The 22,706-nt window shown below is 38.3% G+C and overlaps 1 protein-coding gene across 2 annotated transcripts in view; it reads left to right on the forward strand.

The window, feature by feature from the left end:
• ITGA8 (integrin subunit alpha 8) overlaps window positions 1-21,249 on the forward strand; it is a 113,047-nt gene extending 91,798 nt beyond the window's left edge. The window contains exons 28-31 of one of the 2 annotated variants that reach the window (XR_010356243.1): window positions 7,032-7,133; window positions 16,021-16,143; window positions 17,391-17,967; window positions 20,889-21,249. Coding sequence is in view for 1 of the 2 variants with exons in the window: in XM_064408889.1 (XP_064264959.1) it covers window positions 7,032-7,133; window positions 16,021-16,143; window positions 17,391-17,477 (312 nt within the window). In the remaining variant the exon portion in view is untranslated. Of the gene's footprint in view, window positions 1-7,031; window positions 7,134-16,020; window positions 16,144-17,390; window positions 19,844-20,888 lie in introns of those variants that run through there. The other variant, XM_064408889.1, reaches the window with a different exon arrangement.
• Window positions 21,250-22,706: the final 1,457 nt, after the last annotated feature.

A 22,706-nucleotide genomic window follows, 5' to 3' on the forward strand; every position in this document is an offset into this window, starting at 1 on the left:
GAAATTGAGAGCTCTGGAAGGGTATAGGAAATGAGGAAGACCATGATGTAATACCTTGTTGGTTTGGACCATCAACTACAAGTTCTCCCAGTCCTGGCATCCACCTTTGCCTCCATTGCCTGAAACCTAGAGCTGTCACCACTGTTGGAGTGCATGTCCTAATGAGAAATTTGGTTCAGAATCTCCATATTTTATTACTGGTGAGCTCAGAGCCTCTTTAGTGTGGTAGAAGTTCTCTAGGGCAGGTAATGCTTTTGTGGTAAGGATTCAGTTCAGCTACACAGAGGCCATTAAAGGAAGAATGCAGATTGTGCAGTGGGGCCACACAGTCTGCAGCATATGTGTGCTGGCAGTGGCTTGGAGCTCAGAGCAGAGGTGAACTGGTGGAGATGATGGGAGACAGGTGAGAGATCTTCTTGTACAAGGTCCTTTATTTGTTCACTTTTCTTCCTCTCATATTTACTATGGGAGCAATTATTCAATCTGTAAGTGGAATATGACTCCAAGGAACAATAATTTCTATCCTCAGAATCCTCCAGCCCAGAACCTCTTTCTGTGTCCAGTAGAAGACATCTCAGTCAAGGGATGCTTAATATTTTCAAAGAATAGTTCTGCAGTCAACCTAAATTCCCTGTGTGTGGATGGAAGTGGTGAAACAGAAAAATTAGTGAGAGAGACATCTCATGCCCTCATTCATTTCCATATATAAGCCATATATGGAAGTTTAAGTACATTATTTTAATCCAGACTGAGAATTAAAAGCCAAAAATTTGATGCACTGCCCTTCAAGGCACATATAATAACAAAAGGAGGAAGTCATTAACAACATTTTCAGTTGCATAAAAACACTGTTGTTATTTGAAAAAACAAAATAAGTAAAACCCAAAACTTTGGTTGTGGCCAAAAATACTATATTATACCTGATTTCATTGTTTATGTGGAATGAAGGCTAGAAAGAAAGAGACATTTGCATGGGGCTGAGCTGACTGGAGGTCTTTTGGATATGGGCTAGTTTTGTTTTCATTCATTTTTATTTAAAATATTTTCAGTGTTAACAAGCGCAGAACATGAGAATCTTCCTAGATGTGCTACAGTATAGGTAATGTTAAGTATATGAAGAAATTCTTATATGATTAAAAACATCTTAGATTGATAACCATTACAATCTTTATATTGAAATCTTTTGGAATCACAACAAAATAGCTGCCTCCATTGTAACTTAAAATAGGCTGTCAAAAGGAATATAAAAAAATACAATATGTGAAGTGTATGAATATAATGATAAAGAGAAGGATGTGTTGATTTCAGAGTGCTTTCTTTGGTTACAGCTGTGTTTGGGTGGAAATAGACTCTTGCTGCAAATAGCACAAATACATTTTACCATGTGTACAGAGTCACATGTACATTTTTAAACAAATTATTGAAAAGAAGTAGTTGTATGAGCTCTACTCTCTACTCTATTGGCAGCAGTTCACGTTTTGGGAGGTATTGGTCAAAGAAAGCAAGTTAATGAATTCCCAAAGCATGTATTTAAAAGGTATTGCTTACCCTCCTGTCTTTAAAGTGTGCCAGACTCCAGCAGATACAAAGGGAAACAAATTTTAATCAAGCAGTGCCAATATTGTTGTAACAGCACTGAACTCCATGTGCAAAAGTCATAAGTTCTTGGGATGAAAATACCACCACAGCATGCAGCTTACCATAGGGGAAGTATGTGCATTTCAGCTAGAGAGACTTCACTGAGCTATATCTTAGCAGGAAAAAAAAAAAAAGAAGGATTTCCAAGAGCCTGAACAATTCTCCATAGGGGCAATGGAGCAGAGTCATTCTGGGAACACTCTCCAGTAGCCAAACTCTTCAAACCTGCAGAACAGCAATGATCTGCCAGTCTTTAAGCTGCTAAAGATTCTTCCTACCCTGAGTCTAGCTCCCTGGGATCCAGATTTGTCCCCGCATTTCAGTGTGCTCTCTGACCAGGATGCTCACATGCCTTAGAGATGCTTTGCAGAAAGCACCAGCATCCCACTGGAGCCTGGTGAACTCTCGTCCAAATTGTCAGAGATTTTCTATTGCTTCTCACATTATTTTGGTCTCAATTGTATGTAGGAAAACACTGCACTGAATATTTATTGGGAACACTTTCCTTCATTTCTGGCTGCTTCTTTGTCTTGCAACTTTTAAAGAAAACAAAGGCTTCAATTTAAAAATCTATTTGTGAAACAAAAGCATGTAGAGAGAGAAGCTTTAATAAGTACATCATCAGGATCTGTCACCCAGCCAACACAGGGAATGGCCATGTTTTGCCTGCTTCCCAGAATATTGCAAACTACTGTCTCAGCAATGAGCACAGGATCAGGTTCTGCTTGTTCTAACACAAGGGGAACCACAAAAGAGCAGTGTAGTTAAGGCTGGGCTCTCTACTCTTGATCATTAAGCACTGACACAAATACCAGATTCTTTCTTCTCCTTCCTCTGAGCCATGACTAAGTCCTCAGCTTGAATTTCAAACCACAAGTCCTGCAGCTTCCAGTAAATACTGAATATTTAAACATACACCATTAAAAAATTATTTGGTAAAGAAATGCTGTTTCTTACAATTGGCTTGAGAATTATAAAAAAGGCTGTAGGAAAGACAGCTGCTTGTATCTCAAAGGTGTTATACAAGTAAGAATCCTCTTTGCAACCAGTGTTGACCACAGTCATTGTTTTAAAGTCCTTTGCCACAAACACATAATTCTGTAAATGCAGGAAAATATTCTCTGGTCTTTTACAGTATCCATTCCTGTATCCAGCATTTCCAGGAGGTAATCAAGGGTTGAGATGAGTTGATAGCTGTGGTCACAACCCAAGCTTATTAGCCCAAGCCAAGCAATAATCCACAGGAAGTACCCTCCTCTGATGTTCTTGTTGCTGATACAAGCTGAAAATTAAATAAGCCACGTATAGTAGGTGAAAGGCTTTATTTTTCCATTACTGCTGTTTCATTTATAGGAGATTTCAACAGAGTTAATGCCTTTACTGTACCTTAGCCAATCCAGCTGAATGTCTAATGTCTACTTCTTCAATAATATAACATATTCTGCTCTCGCCATTACAGATTATATTTATAAATCATATAATCATATCCAGAAACCTGCTTGATATGAATTGCTTAGGATTTAAAATATAAGGCTTTTTTCAGGCTTTTTTTCTGAATGTTCAGTCACAGAAACATGCTGAGATTTTGTGTAAGGAGGAATCTAGTGCTGAAGAATAAAATATGAAGAATGTCTTGAGTCTGAAAATGGAAAATAATTAATGTGATAAGGAGAAGTTATTTTCTGAATATCACCTCATAGATGATCAGCACCATGAATGTGTATAAAACTACTTATTTACCAAACCTAATTTTTCATTTCAAACACTATTGATAGAAATAGATAGATATTGATAGTTCCCTTTCATTTGATACTGTCTGTGTTAAGCAGCTGATTTGACTGTGTAGTTGTTTGAGACAGATTTTTTAGTATTGCTCTTTCCTAGTATAGGCCCCAAGGAGAGGTTGAATTTTCTGATAATAACCATTCAGCTGCTCTCAATATTTTAAAAGAACTAAATTATGGCATAGCCAAATTAGTTCCAGAAGGCAATAAATGTGCTGGCTTTTTATCACCCTCACATATTTACAGAGAAAATTAGTTTTTTAAAAGGAGACTGAATGGACAAGGCAAATACCAGAACTATAACCCTGGAGCTCAGGAAAGCACCCTTTACAGGGATCTGTTTGGAAGAAGTCCATGGGAGATTATCCTGAAAAAAAAAGAGAAGTCCAGAAGAACTACTGATTCTCCAGGATCATCATCCTTTAAGCTCAAGAACTGTCCATTCTGACAAGTGGAGTTTTGCCATCTTGGTACAACTCAGACATGCAAAGATGGTGATAGGTTAAAAGTCGGACTCAGTCATCTTGGAGGTCTTTTCCAATCTTTATGATTCTATGATTCTGTGAAACATAAAAGAGGTGGAAGCAGAGTCAGTTCACCCAGGGAAGGGGTCGGATAAAGAATGTAGAGGGTGTCTGAGAATGCAGGGACAGAGATGGGAAAGAAGAAGCCCACCAGCACCTAAGCCTAGCAAGGGATTTAAAGGGCATTAAGGAGGCTTCTATAAGTATATCAGCAGCCAAAAGAAGACTAAGGAAAATATGGGTCTTCTGCTGAATGGACATAGAAAATGGGCTGAGTTACCCAAGGCTTCCCTCCATCACTTTTGTCTTTAATGGGGAAAAGCTGCATACAGTGAACCAAGGTCTCTGCAACCAGATAGAAACTTGCAGCAATCAACTTTTATCTTCAGCGGAAAGATATAAGGATAGGGGAACGTTTAAACAAATTGGACATACAAAAGTCCAAAGAACCTGATGGAATACACATGGAAGTCCTGAGGGAGGGGCAATGAGAATGTGAGACCTTTCTCAGTTATCTTTGAAAGTTCATGGTGACTGGGGAGAATTACTGAAAACTGCAAGAAAGCAAATGGTAATGCCTGTCTTCAACGAGGATTCAGAGGACTATAGATAGGTCAGTCAGCATTATTTCAATCCTTGAGAAGAGCAGGTGATGGAGAAAAAGACGTGGAAGCCATTTGCAAACATCTAAAGAACAGGAAGAAGATTGGAAGCTGTCAGGATGGGTTTACAAAAGGGATATCATGCTTACCGACCTGATAGCCTGATCATTTGCAGATGATGAAGTGGAAGGAGTGATTGATCGACCAGTTGTGTGTATGTCCCTTCAGAGGAATCTCAACAGGCTGGAGAAGTGAGCTGGCAGAAATTTCAAAAAGGGTGACAAAGGGAGATGCAAAGTGCTGTACCACAAGAGGAATAGTCCTATGTACTGGTGGAACCAACCAGCTGGAAGGCAGTGCTCTAGCAAAGGATCTTGGAGTTCTGTGGAGTTCAAGTTGAACATGAGCCCACTGTGTGTACCCTTGCAGAAAAGAAAGTCAACAACCTCTTGGGCTGCATGAGGAGGAGCACTGCCAGCAGGCCAAGGGAATTGATTCTTCCTCTGTACTGAGCACTGATAAAACAGATCTGGAGTTCAGTCCTGGGCTCCCTAACACAAGTGAGTTGTGGATATACTGGAACAAGTCCAGCTAAAAGCCACAATGATGATTAAGGGCTTGGAGCATTCGATATACCAGGAGAGGCTGAGAGAGATGGGAATGTTCAGTCTGGAGAAGAGAAAGCTCAGGAGGGATCTCATCAGCCTGTGTAAACATCTGATTTGTGGGAGTAAAGCACATTTCTCAAAATCAAGCAATAGAGAGGAAGCACAAATTGAAATACAGGAAATTTCATTTAAACATTTTTATTTGGAGGGTAGTAAAAAACTGGAATAGGTTGTTTCTTGGGATTGTGGAGTTTCCTTTCTTGGAGATATTCAAACCTTAACTGGACATGGCCATGAACATACTGCTGTAGTTGATTCTACTGTGCCTGTGCTTGGAGGAAACAATCTCCAAATATGCTCTTCAACCACAGCAGTTCTGTGAAAACTTTGATTTGAGCCATGGCCATTCAAATACATCCACGCTGGCTCCCAGGCTTATATTATGCTTATTTCAGGTCATTTTCACAAACAAACCTTTCTCCATCAGTGAAGGAAAGAAACAGTCCGAATTATTAAGGGGTATTTTTAACTCAGTCTTTGCTCAACACAACAGCAGAAAGAGGAAAAGCAGTTTTTTGAGAGGGTTTATGTTTTTGATTCAGCAGGAAGCTACAGGGAAAAACTGAGGAAAATATGTTGAACAATCACAGAGGAACCAAATCTTGTCAGTGGAGGAGAACTCCTAAATGTGTGAGAAATAGAAGGAATGAGAAGGTTATGCAGAAGGAAGTGACAACGATGTTCCAAATATGCTGGACTGAAAAAGCTGGTGACAAAAGGAAAGACTGCTTCACTTACAAAGCTCTGTCTTTCTGTAAATCATCAGCCAAATACTGTGTTGAAATCTGATCATCATATTTCATAAAGGATTAAGACAAGTAACAAAAATAGGATAATAATAATAATTATTGTTATAATAATATAAGAAAATGATGTAACAGTCATAATTCCTAGCCCTCTGAATTCCATTGACCATATTAGTGCTTAACAATCTAATACTTCTCAGGGAATATTGAAGCACTTTCAAAGAAGGTCCATATCACTACCCCAGTCTTACATGGGAAGGGATATACAAGATGAGATGCATGTAGCACCACCCAGAAAATCAGTTGCACATTTTGTCTGCACATCTTTGGGTTTGTTGAAATGCTGAGTAACAGCTATACAAATATTTTACCAGGTGGCCAGTTAAACAATGGCTACTGTACATTCCTCTCACATTGATATGACTTAGTAAACAAGCAAGGTGGGTAGGATTTTTGAGCTCTACTGCAATGGGAAATCAATCATGTTCTAAGTGTAGCTTGGTCTAGGTGACTGCCTTGCAGAGGAGTTGGACTAGCTGATCTCCAGAGGGCCCTTCCAACCCAAACTGTTCTGTGATTCTGTGTAAGTGAAGGTCAACGATGGTTGTTCCTTCTATTGTTTGGTGGGAAGGCACAGCCATTTCTTTGATGTTATCTGGAAGCTCTACCAGCCTGGTATCAACATAGGCCTGTAAATGTTCTCTCAATATACCCATGCTGGTTGTTGGGCCTGTTCAGCAGAGTGAGGGTTTAAAACATAGACACTTCATAAACTTTGCCCATGCTTTTAACTCACCAATTTCAGAGAGAAATATGAGAAATAACTATGTATCTTTCTGCATGTGTAACCCTTCTTCCTCATTTTGAACATGTGGCCTTTGTATTGGAGCTTTGTGCTGTATTTATCTCATGGACACATACAGGTCTCAATTCCTGCACTCATCACCAAAAGAAACCATCTTTGACTTATGAAATCAGTGCTCTGGAGTTTTTTTGTCTGCTTATCTTTCATAAATGCTTTTAAATATAAACATGGGGTTTAATAATTTCTTTTTTTCTATCATTTCAGAGAAAGAATGATCTCTACAGTCTTTCTTCCAATGTTTCCTTTGAAGTTAAGAGCATGCCATATAAAGTGCAACCAGCAAAGCTCCCCGAGGGAAGCATAGCAGTAAGTAACTGAAAATTATATCTTTGTGTGAAGCACATGTATTTGGTCACTCTGATCACAGCTGTGAAAGTTCTTATAGATGAAAATATTGAGATTGGTCTTTCCTGTGTTCCTAGTGTAAATTCCTGAAGTAATACCTAAAGGAAATCACTTCATTGCTTTCTGTGGAAGTTGATGGTACATGATTCTTATTACATTTTAAAACAATTTCTTGCTGAATTAATGTGCAGAGTGCTTTATTGCAATTCAGATGGATTTTTCCATTTCCAAAAGAAAACAGAACTGTGAAAGCAAGTATCTAGTTACTTTGTTTGGGGTAAAAAAAATCTGGAGGAAATTTTTATGCAAAATCCAGAATCGTGTTTCTGTCAGGTTTAGAGAGCTCACTCTTCTCCCAATCAGCAGTTCTCTCACACAAGCTTGTGTACTGTCTACAGCAACTTCTCTCTATCTGTATTAAGCTTCTTTGATACCCTGATTTTCAGGAAGGTCTGTATGCCTATCTAGGATTGCCACCTCACAGCACATCAAGTGCAAAGATACAAATTTACTTGTTAATCCTTACAGAAGTGATAGATAGATAGATAGATAGATAGATAGATAGATAGATAGATAGATAGACAGACGATAGATAGATAGATAGATAGATAGATAGATAGATAGATAGATAGATGCTAAAGTACTTGCCTTATTTGCAGACTGAGATTTGTGTGATTTGTATGGCTCTGGAGTACTATACAAAAATTAATTTTGGAGGCATAAATTTGATTTAATTGTTTGCTGGTGCCAAAGGATTGGGTTTGGGGAGTATTTTAAAGTGATTTGTTTCTTGTGGTGTCTAATACCATGGTTAAAATTCACTCTATTTTGTCATTACTGATAAAGATAAATAAAATATGAGGGCAAAAATTGATTCTAGTATAAGAGTAATCTGAAGTTTTAAGGCTTAATTTTCTCATCTTTATAAATATTGATCAGTTACAGTCCTTCTTTTAAAAGGTAAGCTCAGTTCAAACTTTGCCATGTTGAATTGTTATGGAAATACATCGTATCAGTCAGTTCAGATGGAGTAGTAGGAACAGAATACTTTCTTACTTAGAAAACCAACAGAATAATGCACTTTAGAGCTTACTTTCAGTATATTTTAGAGGATACAGGCTTTAAAGTTTTGTTTTGTACATGCACAGATTGAATGGTTGATCGATACTCGCTCTGGGAAGACACAAGGTAAAATCTTGGTTCTGTGTGCACAGTGACTCTACCCTCCATCATCAGTAGAACCATGATTTCACTAGAGAGGATTGGTGCTTAATACAGTATTCATCCAGAAAGGTTCAAAGGCACCAAGCTGACAGATATACTCGGGCTCTTTTTATTTTCTTGCAGCATGTGTTCCATACCAGAAACACATGTGCAGAATTCTGTTGATAGTGGGGCCTTCATCTGGTCTGGAGTGCTTTACCCCAGGTGATAGCCTGCTGTTCTCAACAAGTGTCAGATGATCTACCAAATGATCAGATAAGCATTTCATTCTCTTACTCCAGCCAGTATAAAGCTTGTTATTTGCAGCAGATGATTTACAGCAAAATGCCTGTAATGGCAACTGTAAAATGTTGAAAAATGATAACACTTTTATGTTGTTTCATATCTGGACATGGCAGTGGATGCTTGCCAGCTCTACAGCTTGATGTGTTATAGGCACCAGTTCTTTGATGTTCCACTTGCAAGAAGAAATATTTCCTTGAAGTTGGGCAAGGCTTAATATTTTTCTTCCTTCTGAAAAAGATCACTAGTTGTATTTTAAAAGCTTCCAAAGATTTATTTAAAAGTTTATGATTTTCCTTCAGACAATGAAATGGTGGAAGTGGAAGAAAGATTTAAATATTTTTAAAATCAGTTTTCAAAAGTATATGTAATAATCAGCTAGCACTTTAAAGTTTATATAAAGAAGAAAATATATTTTTAAAGAATAGACCATATGTCCTTCATTTAATTCATGTAGGGCTGGATTCCAATTAGGCAGGCTGATACTTACTTTTAGTTTTAATGGCATGAATAATCCCATACACAGCAACAACTTACAGAGCCATGTAGTCCTAATTGTAGCTCTAAGGACTTCATCATCATGGAATATAGATAGGTCTTGGACACATGGATCTTGAAGACAGGGTCATGATAAAAAGGTGTGTGAAGTGTTAGGCAAATATAGGAAAACCTGGATCCTCAATAGTAAAACATTAAAATGAAAATGCATCAAACAGAAAATTAGCATGAAGCTTAAACCAGAATCCACTGACATCTATAACAGGATTTCCATTAATTTTGATAGTCTTAGAATTGCAACCATATATTATATAACTTGTTGAATTTCCTTGTAACAGTTATTTCATTCAAGAGAAAATGTTCATTTTTTTGCTATAAGTATTATTGTGGCAAATAATACTGTCTTACTTGGTGAATTTCACATGCAACATGAAAGTACTTTTTATTGCAAAAAGTGCAAAGTTAGACTAAGCAGAAATTTGCTTTACTTTAATTTATGATTCTTGAGCCAGTTTGGGAGTTTAATAAAATATGGTTGCTTTTCTTTAATGTTTGATAGGATTTTGGCTGTGGATGCCTTTAGTCTAAACTGTTTGACCAGTGTCCTCCAGTGAGTAACATTGGGTTCAGACTAAGGCCTATGACTTTTTTTAGTTATTACATGTTGATAGCACTTTAAACAAGCTTATATTCCTCATTAAATATATTTGCATAAACATTTGTAATGTGTAATCATAAATGTGACTTCAAGCTCGAGGGAGCCTTTACATTCTAATTTGAGCGTATAAGAACATCATGCTGTAATGGTTGGATGGGGACATGTAGGAGTTCAAAAGAATTTCTGTTTCTCAGCCTCTGTAAAGAAAATTTCTGAAGACTAAAGGAAAGTCATCATGGGCAGCAAAATCAGTAGCACTAGAATAATAATTAATTTAGTTGCTTTTTCCTAAAGTAGCAGAATAAATTATGGAGAATTTATTTTTATTTTTTGAAATGTGTATTTTAAAGAACCAGGGAGAAAAAAATAACTATGTGAGAATCCCACTGGCTTGCACTGAATTCTGACCACAGAGGCTGGAAGTTTGCACCAGTCAAACCTAACTCCCATCTATACACAAGGAAGTGCCAGTGAAGCAGCAGATTACTTCATGTGCTTCTCTCTGCTTTGTGCTCCCTTCCAGAGGAATTAAAGACTATTTTGAAGACACACTAACACCAAAATCAGAAGCAAAATCCCAACTGGATGAAATACAGTGGCAAAAGCCCTAATAATTATTTTATATATTTACAGTGAGCTTAACTATGGCACATTTTTAGAAAGGTATATTTTAAAAGCCTTCTGGGGCAGAAGAACACTTTCATAGGCAACAAATTACTTTCATGGAACCACAAGAGAGGTTATGAAGTTAAGACTGTCTGACAGCATTTGTGCTAAGATCAGTGTGGATTTCATGTCCAATAGCAAGCAAAGGCTCTGTCATAACTCCTGGGTGGACTTCACCCTCATCTCAGTGCCTGAGGCAGATGGCATTCTCTGTCACCCTTTGGATACCAAAGGCGTGAGATGTTCAGCAGTGTCAGAAGTCAGATGGCTCCTCTCAAGTCTTTTGAGATGTGCTTTGTGCTTCACTTCACAGAGAAGCAAGCATTGTTATTAGTGTTCAGCATAAAGTCTTGTCCTGAACAGAGAGGAAAGCTAACATGCATCTAAAGTACAGTGTCAACATGCAACACTTGTGTAAAAAATCCACTTGATATTGGCCACCTTAGATGGAAACATTCCCTGGCTCTGATCCTGGAGTGCTAAACCTACCACATGGAGAAGAACAGAAATCCAAGCTGAAAATACAAACTTGTTTTAAATCAAAATCACATGTAAAACTGTTGTGGACAGCATGGGGTGAAGAAGCAACAGTCCTCTGTAAAAATGGTGAAACAAGGCAGACAAAGCTGAAGGAATGTTTTGTTTCTGTCTTCCCCTCCAACTTCTGCCTCAACTCTGTGGGTGTTCAGGACTTGCAGTGTCAAACTGTTCACAAGGAATTAGAGTAGTAGCCTTGCAAGGCTTTGTGTAGAGTATAAAGGAGGGACAGCCCAGGGGCATTATATCCTCCTGGTAATGCACGCAGGCAGGAGTGAGACTGATGCCTACATATAATCCCCTGCTCAGGAAATAAATCTCAAGTACTTAGCACAACTATCTCCTTGCTTTTAAAACCTAAGGCAAAGAAGAATTCATGGGGAAAGGGTGTGGGTTCGACAGGATGGTTTCAAGATTTTAGCAGGCAGATATTTCATTAGCATTGGCTGCACTCAGGCTAAAAGAGAAGAGAATTGTGGCAGCTTTGCAGCAGTGTCTGCTTGATACAGGATAGACCTAATTTCTGCTGTCTGTTTTGCTCATTGCTGATAATCTAAGGATTATGAACATGACACCCTGCTCTTCTGTAAGATTACAGTTTCTTGTTTATGTTTCAACATTTGTCAAGCTCCAGATGAGCTACTGAAATTAAATCACAAGTTGTACTTGATGGTCTGTAAAGGCAGAATGACAGAAGGAGGAAGGGAGAGGTGATTCTGAACACAGGCAGCACAAGCAAGGTTGAGTGCTGCTACACCATTCATAATTGTTTAGCATCCTCAGGAAGATCCACATGTCCTTGTCTGAGAAGTACTCTGTAGATATCAGAATAAGAGCTAGCTAGTGTTACTGTTTTCATAGCGTAAGAGGAAAGAAAACACAGCACACAAATACAGCAAATATCTAGAAGTGGCACATAAAAGAAGGCATGGAAAGGCAACATGTGTACTTGTACTTGCATACACTACTGTCAGCTTTATCCAAAACCTAATAAAATCTACCATCCCTAATGTTCTAATGTTTTCACTGATTTCAGGAGGTTCTCAAACATGCCTTGAAGTCAGGATTGACCCTACCTAATTCTGAACAGAGAATTGGCACACATTGAGTCTAGTTGTTGCTCTGCTGCTGTGCCATCATACGCTGCCCTATGAGCTATTCAGACCTAAACACCACACAGCAGCTTACTTCACCCTGTCTCAGTACCTGTGGTGCTGAAGTAGTTACCTTAGATTGGGTTAAACTGGACTTGGTGCCCAAGGAACCAGATGTGGTTCAGTCAAATACTATCTGAAAAAATCTGTAAACCAAAATTTCTTCCTACTCCAAGAAGTAGTTGCCCACTCACACAATTTCTATATTCAGATGTACAATTTCAGTAGGGTGTTGTCCTGGTTTAGGAATGCTACTCCTCAGTTTAGTTCTCCCACTGTGACTCTCTAAACCATGCACTGCCTGCTTCCGTGCTTTCCCATCCCTCTCACCCTGCAACAGGATGGAAATAAGAATTGAAGGTAGAAAACGTAACGATCACGAGTTGAGATAAGAACAATTAACAATTTTACAGGAAAGAGCAATGAGATAAGAACATTAACAGTAGCAGAGACAATATTAATGACAGAGGGTACAAGAAAAGAAAGATTGACAGGCAAGCTCCCTAACAATATACAGCTCCCTCTGCCAGGCTTACTCTACTGGGAGGAACTTCAGAAGAGACTCCCTTTCCCAGTCTCAGGTAGTAATGTGAGCTATAAAGTAACCTCATGGACATGCCCCCTTCAGGCTACTCCAAAAATTAACCCTTTCTTGACCAGACCCAGGATGACTGTCCATCTATCAAGCCATCCATACCTAGCCAGCAGCTTGTCAGAATCTTTTTGTTCTGTTTTACTGGTGTTCTACAATCCACTCTAAAGCAGCAGTGCTGGTTCCCATTTCCTCTTGTATTTATCTCAGTCCCATTGTGCCACCTAGGAATTTGGCTGAAGCTATCAGTAGCAGAAATGGCAAAATAAAGTCTTTGCATGTAAATGGGTCTTCCCTGTGGTTTGGCCTTGCTGTAAAATGGAGTCAGTCATTTCATTAAACTTGAGACAACAGAAAGCACTGCTTGCCTTTTATTTTTTTCTGCTGTTTTACAAATAATTTTAAGAGGGTTTTGGTACGTAGTCTTTGACATTAGTGCTCCAGATTCATAGCAACCTTCTCAGGCAAGTGATAGTGTTACAGATAGAAACTGTAGTGAAGCTCAAATTTTAGATTATTAAGATATGCAATCTGTATGTTGACAGTGTCAGGTCCTTTCCAAACAATAATTAAAATTTGTAACTTCATGTATGTAGTACCTCAGAGTTTGCCAACAGAGGAAGTGCACATTGTGAATGAGTTGGGTTTTTTTGAATCAGTATGTTTTTACTGTCTTGGGGCCCATGAATTTTCATCAGCACTTCCTAACTCTTGTGCTGTATGTGATCAGACTTGCTTCAGGGCAGCATTCATGATCTTCTAGCTGTAGAATGGAGATGCTTTCTTCCTTGGACAGCTGAGCCCATTGTTTTCTACAGGCTTCTAGCAGCCCCTTGTAGCTGCATCCTTTCTGTTTTTCCTGGTCAGTTAACCTTTTCCTTGAATTAATCTTTTTCCTTAATTGGCTTTTCTTGGGAAGAATCTCTGCAGACAGTTCAGATGACCCTTTTCTCATTTTCTCTGCCCTTGCATTTTAATGCCGATCTGAGACACAAGCAGAGCCATTCAAGGGCATTTTATCCTTACTAAATGAGCTCTGCTCTAGCTGGATCTAATGATGCAGAGAGCCTATGAAATTTTGCAGTGGTTAAGAAGCAACCCAAAGAGGAGGCTGGCAAAGGGAATGGTATTCTGCAAAGGCATGGTTGATCACTGGATGACACCATCAGGATATCTGTTGGGACATAAGGGTGACATTTCATGGGTTGTTTTATTAATGCTTTTTTCCTTAAAATAATTATTTCTTGCTTTAATTTGCTCTCATATTTATTCTTTATAGATGTTATCTTTTTGAAATATAGTAGACTTTTGACTATTTAGAGCTGCTCCAAAGGTGTATATTAGCTGTGTTTTTTAGATCAGTGATTTTATGACTAGCACTGCAGGTACTTCATCTTCAGAGCCAATGTTAAAGTGCAAACACCAGGACTGGGCAATATAATGGTATCTTCTGTGTAACCCTCAGTGTAAGCTTTGGTAGAAAGCAAGTGGTTTCCTATATAGAACATTTGTCCCTACATTTTGTTTCCTGTTGAGGGATACTATAAAAAAAATACATGCATCAGTAGAGCTCACCAGACTGCCATCTCTGTAAGCGCTGGGTCAGAGTAGGGAGCAGCTGCGCAGATGAGGTAAGGGAAAATTACTATTCAAAAGTGTATTCTAGTTAAGCCTGACAGCAGCTGGAAGACAGATCTACTGGTGCTTTCAGAAGGAAAAGTCTATGAAAGAATGCTGATCACAAGAAAAATTGAGAGAAGAAAGGACTGGATGTTGCAGAAAGGATTAAGTGATTAAATTTGCCATCTTCAAGGACAGAAATGAGAGGCATGGGAACAGAAACAGTTTTGAGCTGAACTACAGAGTTGTGCCCATTCTTAAAAGTTAGGCTGCTGTTATGAACAATGAACAAATTGGAAATTAGTATTTTGTTAAATTTCTAGTGCATCAATCACTAAGGTAATAGAGGAAAAAAAACCATAGAAAGAAAATTTATGATGAGTGTAGGGACTGGACCATAGCCAAGAAACTTATTAAAAAGAGTAAATTTCCTAGCTGTACCTTGAGTGCAGAAGAGGAATATAATTTGAGAGTTTCTTTCTTCAGTTGCTTTGCAAACTGATTTCATCACGCCACAAAGCAAATAACTTCCTGTAGGTCACATACTTGTCCTAAGGAAGACTAAGAGTAGACAAGAGAGGTCTAAGAGAAAACCCCAGAGAGAAATCACTTCCTAGGCTAACAAGAAAGAGAAAAGTTTGAGAAAATAAACTAAGACTGAAGGGATATAATTGTGTCAAAAGAGCTAAGGAAAGCCCAAACTCATTCCTTCCCACTTGGGAGTAGCCAGGACTGAGCAAATATTTAGTGAGACTGAGGAGCCTTCCAAGCAGAGCCTGAGAGCATATAACACATTTTGTACAAGGTATGGAAAGGAGAGTATGGAGGAGAGTGTGATGTCCTCAGAAGGAGAAATACAAAAGGTTATTACTACTCTTGGTCCACAGGAAGGTCTAAAGGAAGAAGTTTCCCAAGTCAGTTAAAACCTTTGATAACTGATGTTAACCTCTGCTGCTTTGTAGAGCCTCAGACAATGGGAGAGCATGTTTCATGCTTGTTTCCCATTTAGGTAATAGTCTGTATGCTTGGCTTCTTTTGAAGAAGATAACATCATACTGTGTGTTAGGCTTTATCACAAGGACAATACACTCTGCTTGAGTTTCATTTTTGGACTGCTTAGCTGAAATGCAAATCATCGGAAAAAATGTATACTGGTATGTCAGCAAAAATTAAAATAAGAAAAATCTTGCTGGTATCTACTGTGGTTTGAATTAAGAGTTTGGGCCAAAGTCAACCATTGTTTGGGAGTAATTGAGTGCAGTTCAGTGTACTGGCCTAAGTTGTACCAGCATGTGAGCAGAACTTTTCTCCTTGAATATTCGTGAAGCATCTGCACAGAAGGGGATTTTTTTTGCCACTCTGTATTATGGGAAAATTATTTGTATGTCTGATATGACAAGACTTTTATATATGTGTGAATTCTATTTCTAGTAATTATCATGAACAAGTGGAAAGGAAGTTACAATAAATTAAGTCAACATGGGAAAATTTCAGTCAATGTGTATTTCTAATCTACAAAAAGCTGTTGAAATCAATGCTTCTAACCTCTGCATTCTACTGTCAGACTTGCTTTACTTGCTTCATTTTTGTTCATTAAATGTATTCTTTTCATTGCAGATCAGAACATCTGTCATTTGGTCCACCCCAAATGTCTCCTTTGAGATCCCTTTATGGGTTATAATACTAGCTATACTTCTTGGACTACTAGTACTAGCTCTGCTGACCCTAGCTTTATGGAAGGTATGTTCCATTATTCCTGTTACTGTTGCCTTAAAAAAAAAAAAACAAACAAAAAACACGGAAAGATTCTAACAGATAAAAAGAGAGGCTAGAAATTTGTGATCTTTAACAGTTTGGAGCAAAAGCAACAGTACACGTGTCTTTTTTGTTTTGGCATTTCTGACATGCTAGTGGCACTGACCTTTATGCAGGGAACTTGTTTTCAAAGTCCTCCTTTATTATTGAAGCCTGGTTACAAATGGGCATACAGAGTTTGGCTCCGTTTCCCAAGACCTATGATCCTCTATTTCAGGATGTTTAGGTTCAAAAAGAAGTTATTCTAACTTTGTTTTCTCTGAATAATTCAGGAATTTCCAGTTTTTGTCAGCATGGAACAACACTCCCAGTTCTGAGAATTAATTTTTAAGTTTCCTTTTATATTAATATATAATATATTATGTTTTTTAAAGTCTTCTATTTTTCTATTGGTCGTTACACTTCTTTCACAAGTTTAAGACAAATTATTGGAAACTGCTATATTATAAGGAGCCAGTGTAGCTTTTGTCCATCCTCTCAGTTCACATTAAAAATGAGATTGAAATGATTCCATACATTAGGATATGTTTCATCTGTCTTCAGCTGCCTAAAGGTTATGGTTAGGTGTACAGCCTATGCTGACTTCCCAACTTCACCAACTTCACCTTTTTGCAGCAGCAAAAAGTTATGTCTAAACATGCAAGGAGGAGAGAAATTATCTTTTGGTGGTACTTTCCTTTAACAACTTTTGAACTTTTAACCTTCAACTAAAAGAGTGAATGTTAGGCAGTTTAAGTAAGGTGAGAAGAATTCATCTTTAGTGATCTTTAGACTAGGTCACAACACTGTCCTGTGGACATTTCCCAACACATATTATACTGCTCTTATGATTACTGCTTGTCAGTCTAAACCTCCTTTCTGAATGAGTGCATTGCTGAACTGAGAGGAGCAGATTTCTCATTAGCATCAGTCCATACCAGCATTCAGGCCAACTTTACATTTGCAAAGACATCTTTCATCTAATTTGGATTTTAAAGGTATGTTTTGGAACCCAATGCCTTGCATCTAAAACTTTCATAGGGAATGATTTTGATAGAAATAAAATGTCTTCACAGTCTGTCAGCCTGCCATACATTGTGCCCAACATTTCAGGTTGAACAATCAAACTGCAGCTGAGTCTTCCTGTTGTTGTCTTACCATGACATCTTTGTTTCTGTTGATTTTTTCTGCAGTGTGGCTTCTTTGACAGAGCTAGACCTCCTCAAGATGACATGGCTGACAGGCAACAGCTGACAAATAACAAGACTACTGATGCATAAAGGAAGAGAGTGACAGTTCAAGTCAGAATCCTGCCTGAGAGACTATAAACATGACAAGGATTAAATGAAAGATTCCTTCCAACCAGTCTTATTTCGTACCTGCAAGTGACATGGTGTCAGTCTGATCTATGCAATGTTCTGAGAACATGCCACATGATGGGCATCCTTGCCAAAGAAATTAACTTATCACTGCCTTATAGACATATTTTCCACTGAACAGAATGTTTATCCCATATTCCAGTCAGTTACGTTTCAGCAGATGCTTCTGAGCACGTGTGGTATACTGAGATGCTTCCAGAACAAGCCCAAATCTCTCAAGGAGAGAATCCTTCATTGCTGTATTGTCTAGAAGATGAAGCAGGACAAACCTTCTGAATGCTACTGTATCATGCAGAGTACCTTTGAAACCTCCCTAAGAACTTCTATGAAATTATGGCTCAGGGAGACAGGCAATATATCAGTACTGTGAAAGTACTTCTGAAACACAAAGGTAATCTATAAATACCTTTATAGATGGGGCACAATTATTTATTTTTCCACCTTTTTGTAATAAGTATCTGATATAATCATCAACATAGATTTTGAGAAAAGGAAAAAATAATAGAAATCATGTACTTACTTTGCATGTAAATAGAAGAGTAAAGCATTGTACACCCAGAGCAAGAACTCCTTGGCTACGAGGTGTTTTGCAAAGCAGAAGATTTATGGAACACTTTACAAGATGAGACTTGTGATAAGCAAGTACACGTTGTATCTTTCAGCCCAGAGCTGGCAGTACCACACCCAGATAACTCAATCCATGCACAGTATAGAGCAGGGATGAGTTACCCTGTCCTTGCTTTGCTGATGGCTGGCAGCTGTACACTGACACAGGATACAGACATTTCTGAAACACTGTTTTAAATTTTCACAGCCACACTGGTGATATTGAAAAGGCTTGAGGGGGTTTGGGGCTGGGGCAAAATTTCTTGGCCTTTGCCCTGTTACTTTGTTGAAATCCCCTCTTGAAATGGAACAGCTACTGCCATAATATTTCACCTAAAGAAATCTTTGCCTTTTTCATTTTTCAATCTACAAGCTGGCAGCATCTTAAAAGTAATGCTTTTGGCAAAGTTTAGGGCTTGATAAAATTATTTTTAAAGTCTCGCAGGAAAGGGTGACAGGATTTGTATTTATGCAGAAAAATAGGATGCCAGCCAGCCAAGCATGAACAAAAAGAAAGAAAGTGATTTTGAGGCACAGAGTAAAAATACATACTTAGTATTTATTATGATTTTTTTTCTGGGTTTAGGATCCCAAAGAAAGGATGTTTCATTCTTTTCCTTCTATCAGCAAATGGTCTTTATCTCAGCAGGGGCTCTAAGCCCTGATCTATGCAAATTTTTATGTGAAAGTTTGAATGTTTCAGTGCTGCCTGTGAGTGTGAAATTAGCAATATTGTGTAAAATTCACGAGGGATTGTTCATTTTATGAAACACACACTACTTGACTTCTCCTGAGTTCCTTTTCTTTCCAATCCATCTCAGCTTCTCAACTGGTAAATGGCCTCATCCATTCTGCCACTTCTTTTTGGCTCCTTTTAAACAACTGGCTTCCTAATACTTCAAGATAGGAGTAGTTATGAGACATTGTCAGTTCTGCCAGTCTGACATGAGATTTTACAGTTTTATCGTTTCTTGTATGCAGACTAACCTGAGAAGTCCAAGCAGGAGCTGTGTTACATCTTCATATCAAAGACAAATTTGCAAGAAGACCTTTATGGAGTCTTTAGCTTATCAGATGCAGTGTGCCCAAAAGTCAGAGACAGAAGGAGATATGTGCCTCTGAACATGGATGTGAAGCCCCTGTGTGCTTCACACAAGCAAGCACCTCTGTTTCCTAGGGATGGGGAGGCCTGACAACTTCCCAGTCCCCCAGAAAACCATTAACAGACTCCTTCTCCAGATGGCTTTGAGCTGATCTGTTGTAGAATAGAGACATCAGCTGATAAATTCCATCACAAAGCAAGCCCCTCCTGTATTTGCACACCTCTGTATCCCACACATTCCAGGCAAAATCATCCTTCCATGAAGAAAAAAAAAAGTGAGCTTCCATCTTTTGTAAATATTTGTTGTGTGTAGCAGCTTCAGAAATAATATCAGCAGCTCATTGTAATCATGTCATCTGCACAACTCTCATGAAATAGCACCATAAGGAGATACTGAACATAGGACTTCTATATGTGCAATACTTTATATTACTTATGTACCTGAAGCATGTTTACACTGGCATTTGTGGTTGTTTTTTAAACTTTTGAATATACTGATAACAATTACAATAAAAAAAGGAATGGGGAAAAAAAGTAAAACAAACACCATGCTGTTCAGTATTTCTTGCAATGTGTTTTCAATCCTATGTTGCTCTGAGGATGGGACTAGGTGACCTAATAAGTTCTTTGCAGTTGTAACTTCTACAGTTCACTTTTGAGAAATTACTCTCCATTTTAATGATGGGCAAAACATGTTCAGATACTAAATTTAAACAAAAAAAGAACTTCAGTGACTGTTGGGTCTGGCTGGAATCCATTGGCTGCAGCTGTGTAATGTCACTGGAAACCAAATTAGAGGCACATGATCTGACAAACAGTTACTTTGAGCAATACTTTGTTTTATATTTCTACATCCTTGTAGATTAAACTTCCCCCCTGGAAATGTCTGGAGTTGTGTGTTGTCAAGGACTGTAGTCTATTCCCAGCATTTGTGGATAGTTTTGGCTGCAAATTGCAAACAGCTTTGTGAAGATTTCTGGGTTTCAGTGCTTGCCAAGAGTGTTTATTCCCTGGGGAGATTGCATCCTGGATGTGGACACTTAGCAGGCAGTTGACATAATCTTTCCCCCCAGTATATTAGTACTGTGCTACATGATAACCTCTGCCACATCCCTACATGACTGACCTTTTGTTGCAGTGATGTCAGCTTTGTAATGTTACTAAATGCAGCTTTCTGTAAAAGTAATTCAGCCTTATTCTTTCCAATGTTTGTGGTGAGCTGCTAATTGCAGAGAACATGGGAGGAGTCCAGAGAGCAGGAAAAACAGATTACTTTAAAAATTAGTCTATTAAAACTCTTTATTGCTATGACCACCACAGCAGTCTAGTAAACAGAGAGACATTGGTCTTTTCTTTCACATGCTTCTTGTTGAATTTGAGAAAGGCTGTCCACTTATTTCATCCACACAGCAGACTGTGTCATATTTTCTGTTTCATGAACATTTCAGAATTTGCAACCAGGGATCAGTATATTTGAATATGTTTTCCCTTACAGTTTTAACCTTTAGAGATATTTAGCAAATACAATTTTAATTTTACCACAGGTTAATTTTTTTCTTGTCACCATTCTGTGACTCATTTTGAGTTTTTCCTGTTTCTCACAGCTTTTACAGGATTCCCACATTAGACAGCTCTTGAAAACAACACCGATTTTCTCTATGTTTCAGCTGTGAACTTTCCCTCCATTAGCATGAAGGATCTTCTGGAAGGCATAGCTTACATTAACTAAAAAGCCTTTTGGGAACCTACACAACACCTAGAAATGCACAGGACAAAGAAAGCCCCAGCCAGCCATGGTCCATGGTACTCCATTGCAGCAAGCCTTTTTTTAATGAAATACTCTCTGACACACTGCCTTTAGGAATTGTTTATGAGTGAGTGTTTTATTTATGATTGTTGGCAAAGATCCATATTAAAATGTAGCGTAATGGCAGTGCCTCTTAACAATAAAAAGTCTTGAATTCAGCTCGTGCAGGCACCATGATGTGACACAGCAGGAATGCTTTTAATATTGAAGAACTGTTCTTTTTTTGCCTGTGTGTTGTATTGGAGAGGCACTTAGCTGTTCAAGATGCTACCCTACTGTACACAGTGACTTTTAGAAAAGAATGGAAGTAATTGTTCAACTTGCTTTTCAGATGGTTTCATTTGTTTTCAACATGTTATTCTACTTCACCAATGCACTATATTTCATTTGGTTGTATATTGTTCTTTGTTTCAGTGAGGGTTTGTAAAGCAGACTTCAGGAACTCTTTCCAAAACTGGACTGTATCAGACAGTATTACTTTTGCAGAAGCCACTCAGGATAACAGCAGCAGAGCAGAATTCAGGATGCTGTGTGAAACGGTCAGTGCATTACAGGGGCTAGCTTACTTTTCAGGAGTTTACCCAAGTTCATGTTCAGAGTTTTATTAACAAAACTTCAACCTTAGATTCTCCATTTCTCTTGTCAGGGAGGGCCAAGGTATGCTCTGTTTGTCATTGCTGTAAAAGCCACACATCAAGCAATTCTCACAAAGTTGGGGAGAGAAGGACACGTTTTAAACTTGCACAAGACAAATGTATAGAACCAAACCAAGTGTATGGCAAGAGCACAAACACCATCTCTCTTGTGATGTTCTCCTGGTCATGAAGGTTAACATTTTCACAACTAAACATTCTACCCATTTATCACAGACCTGCAGCACCAAAAGATAATCTCTGAAGCTGCAAAAAGTTTCAAAAAAGTTTCCATAGATTTCATAATTTTTCTGGAAATTTTACATTATGAATTTATATGATTATTTATATGATAGTTCTTGACTCTTCAGATAGCCTTACTGATTTTTTGTTGGTCTTTAATATTTTAATAGCATTTGAGAAAAGATGGGTCAAGCAAGACCTGATAAAGAAAATAGATTTAAACTAACAGTGAAGTCTCACAGGAGACCTAGGCTTATATCTGGGTTGTTTTTTTTTTTCCATTTTAGGCTTGGAAGAGGCATCAGGAGATAGTTTAGGTGGAGAGTGTTCTGGCTTTGTTGTAACAAATACTCCCATGCCAACTAATGTGAAAACCAAAACATTTTGTTTTAAAGAACCAGATCTATCATGTTCTCTGTGCCCTGTATATGAGAACAGGCACAGCATGAGTAACTGACACCATTGAACCAGGGGTAGGAGACATGCACAATTTCAGTCAGTACACCAAGAAGAAACTTTCTTGTGGAGAAAGACAAATACTACATTTTCTCACTGCCTAAAATTGGGAAAGATTTGTTTTTCTTGAGGAGAACATGACCCCGTGGGAGCCCTGCCCTTCAAGCACCATGGGTACAAGAATAAACACAAGGTAGCTGCACACAAGGGACTTGCTATCAAGCAGTTAAGGAGGCTACAGGATACATTAAACAACTTAGAGAGGAGGAAGAAGCTCTAGAGGA

Source organism: Passer domesticus, chromosome 1 (assembly GCF_036417665.1).
Source record: "Passer domesticus isolate bPasDom1 chromosome 1, bPasDom1.hap1, whole genome shotgun sequence".
NCBI lineage: Eukaryota > Metazoa > Chordata > Aves > Passeriformes > Passeridae > Passer > Passer domesticus.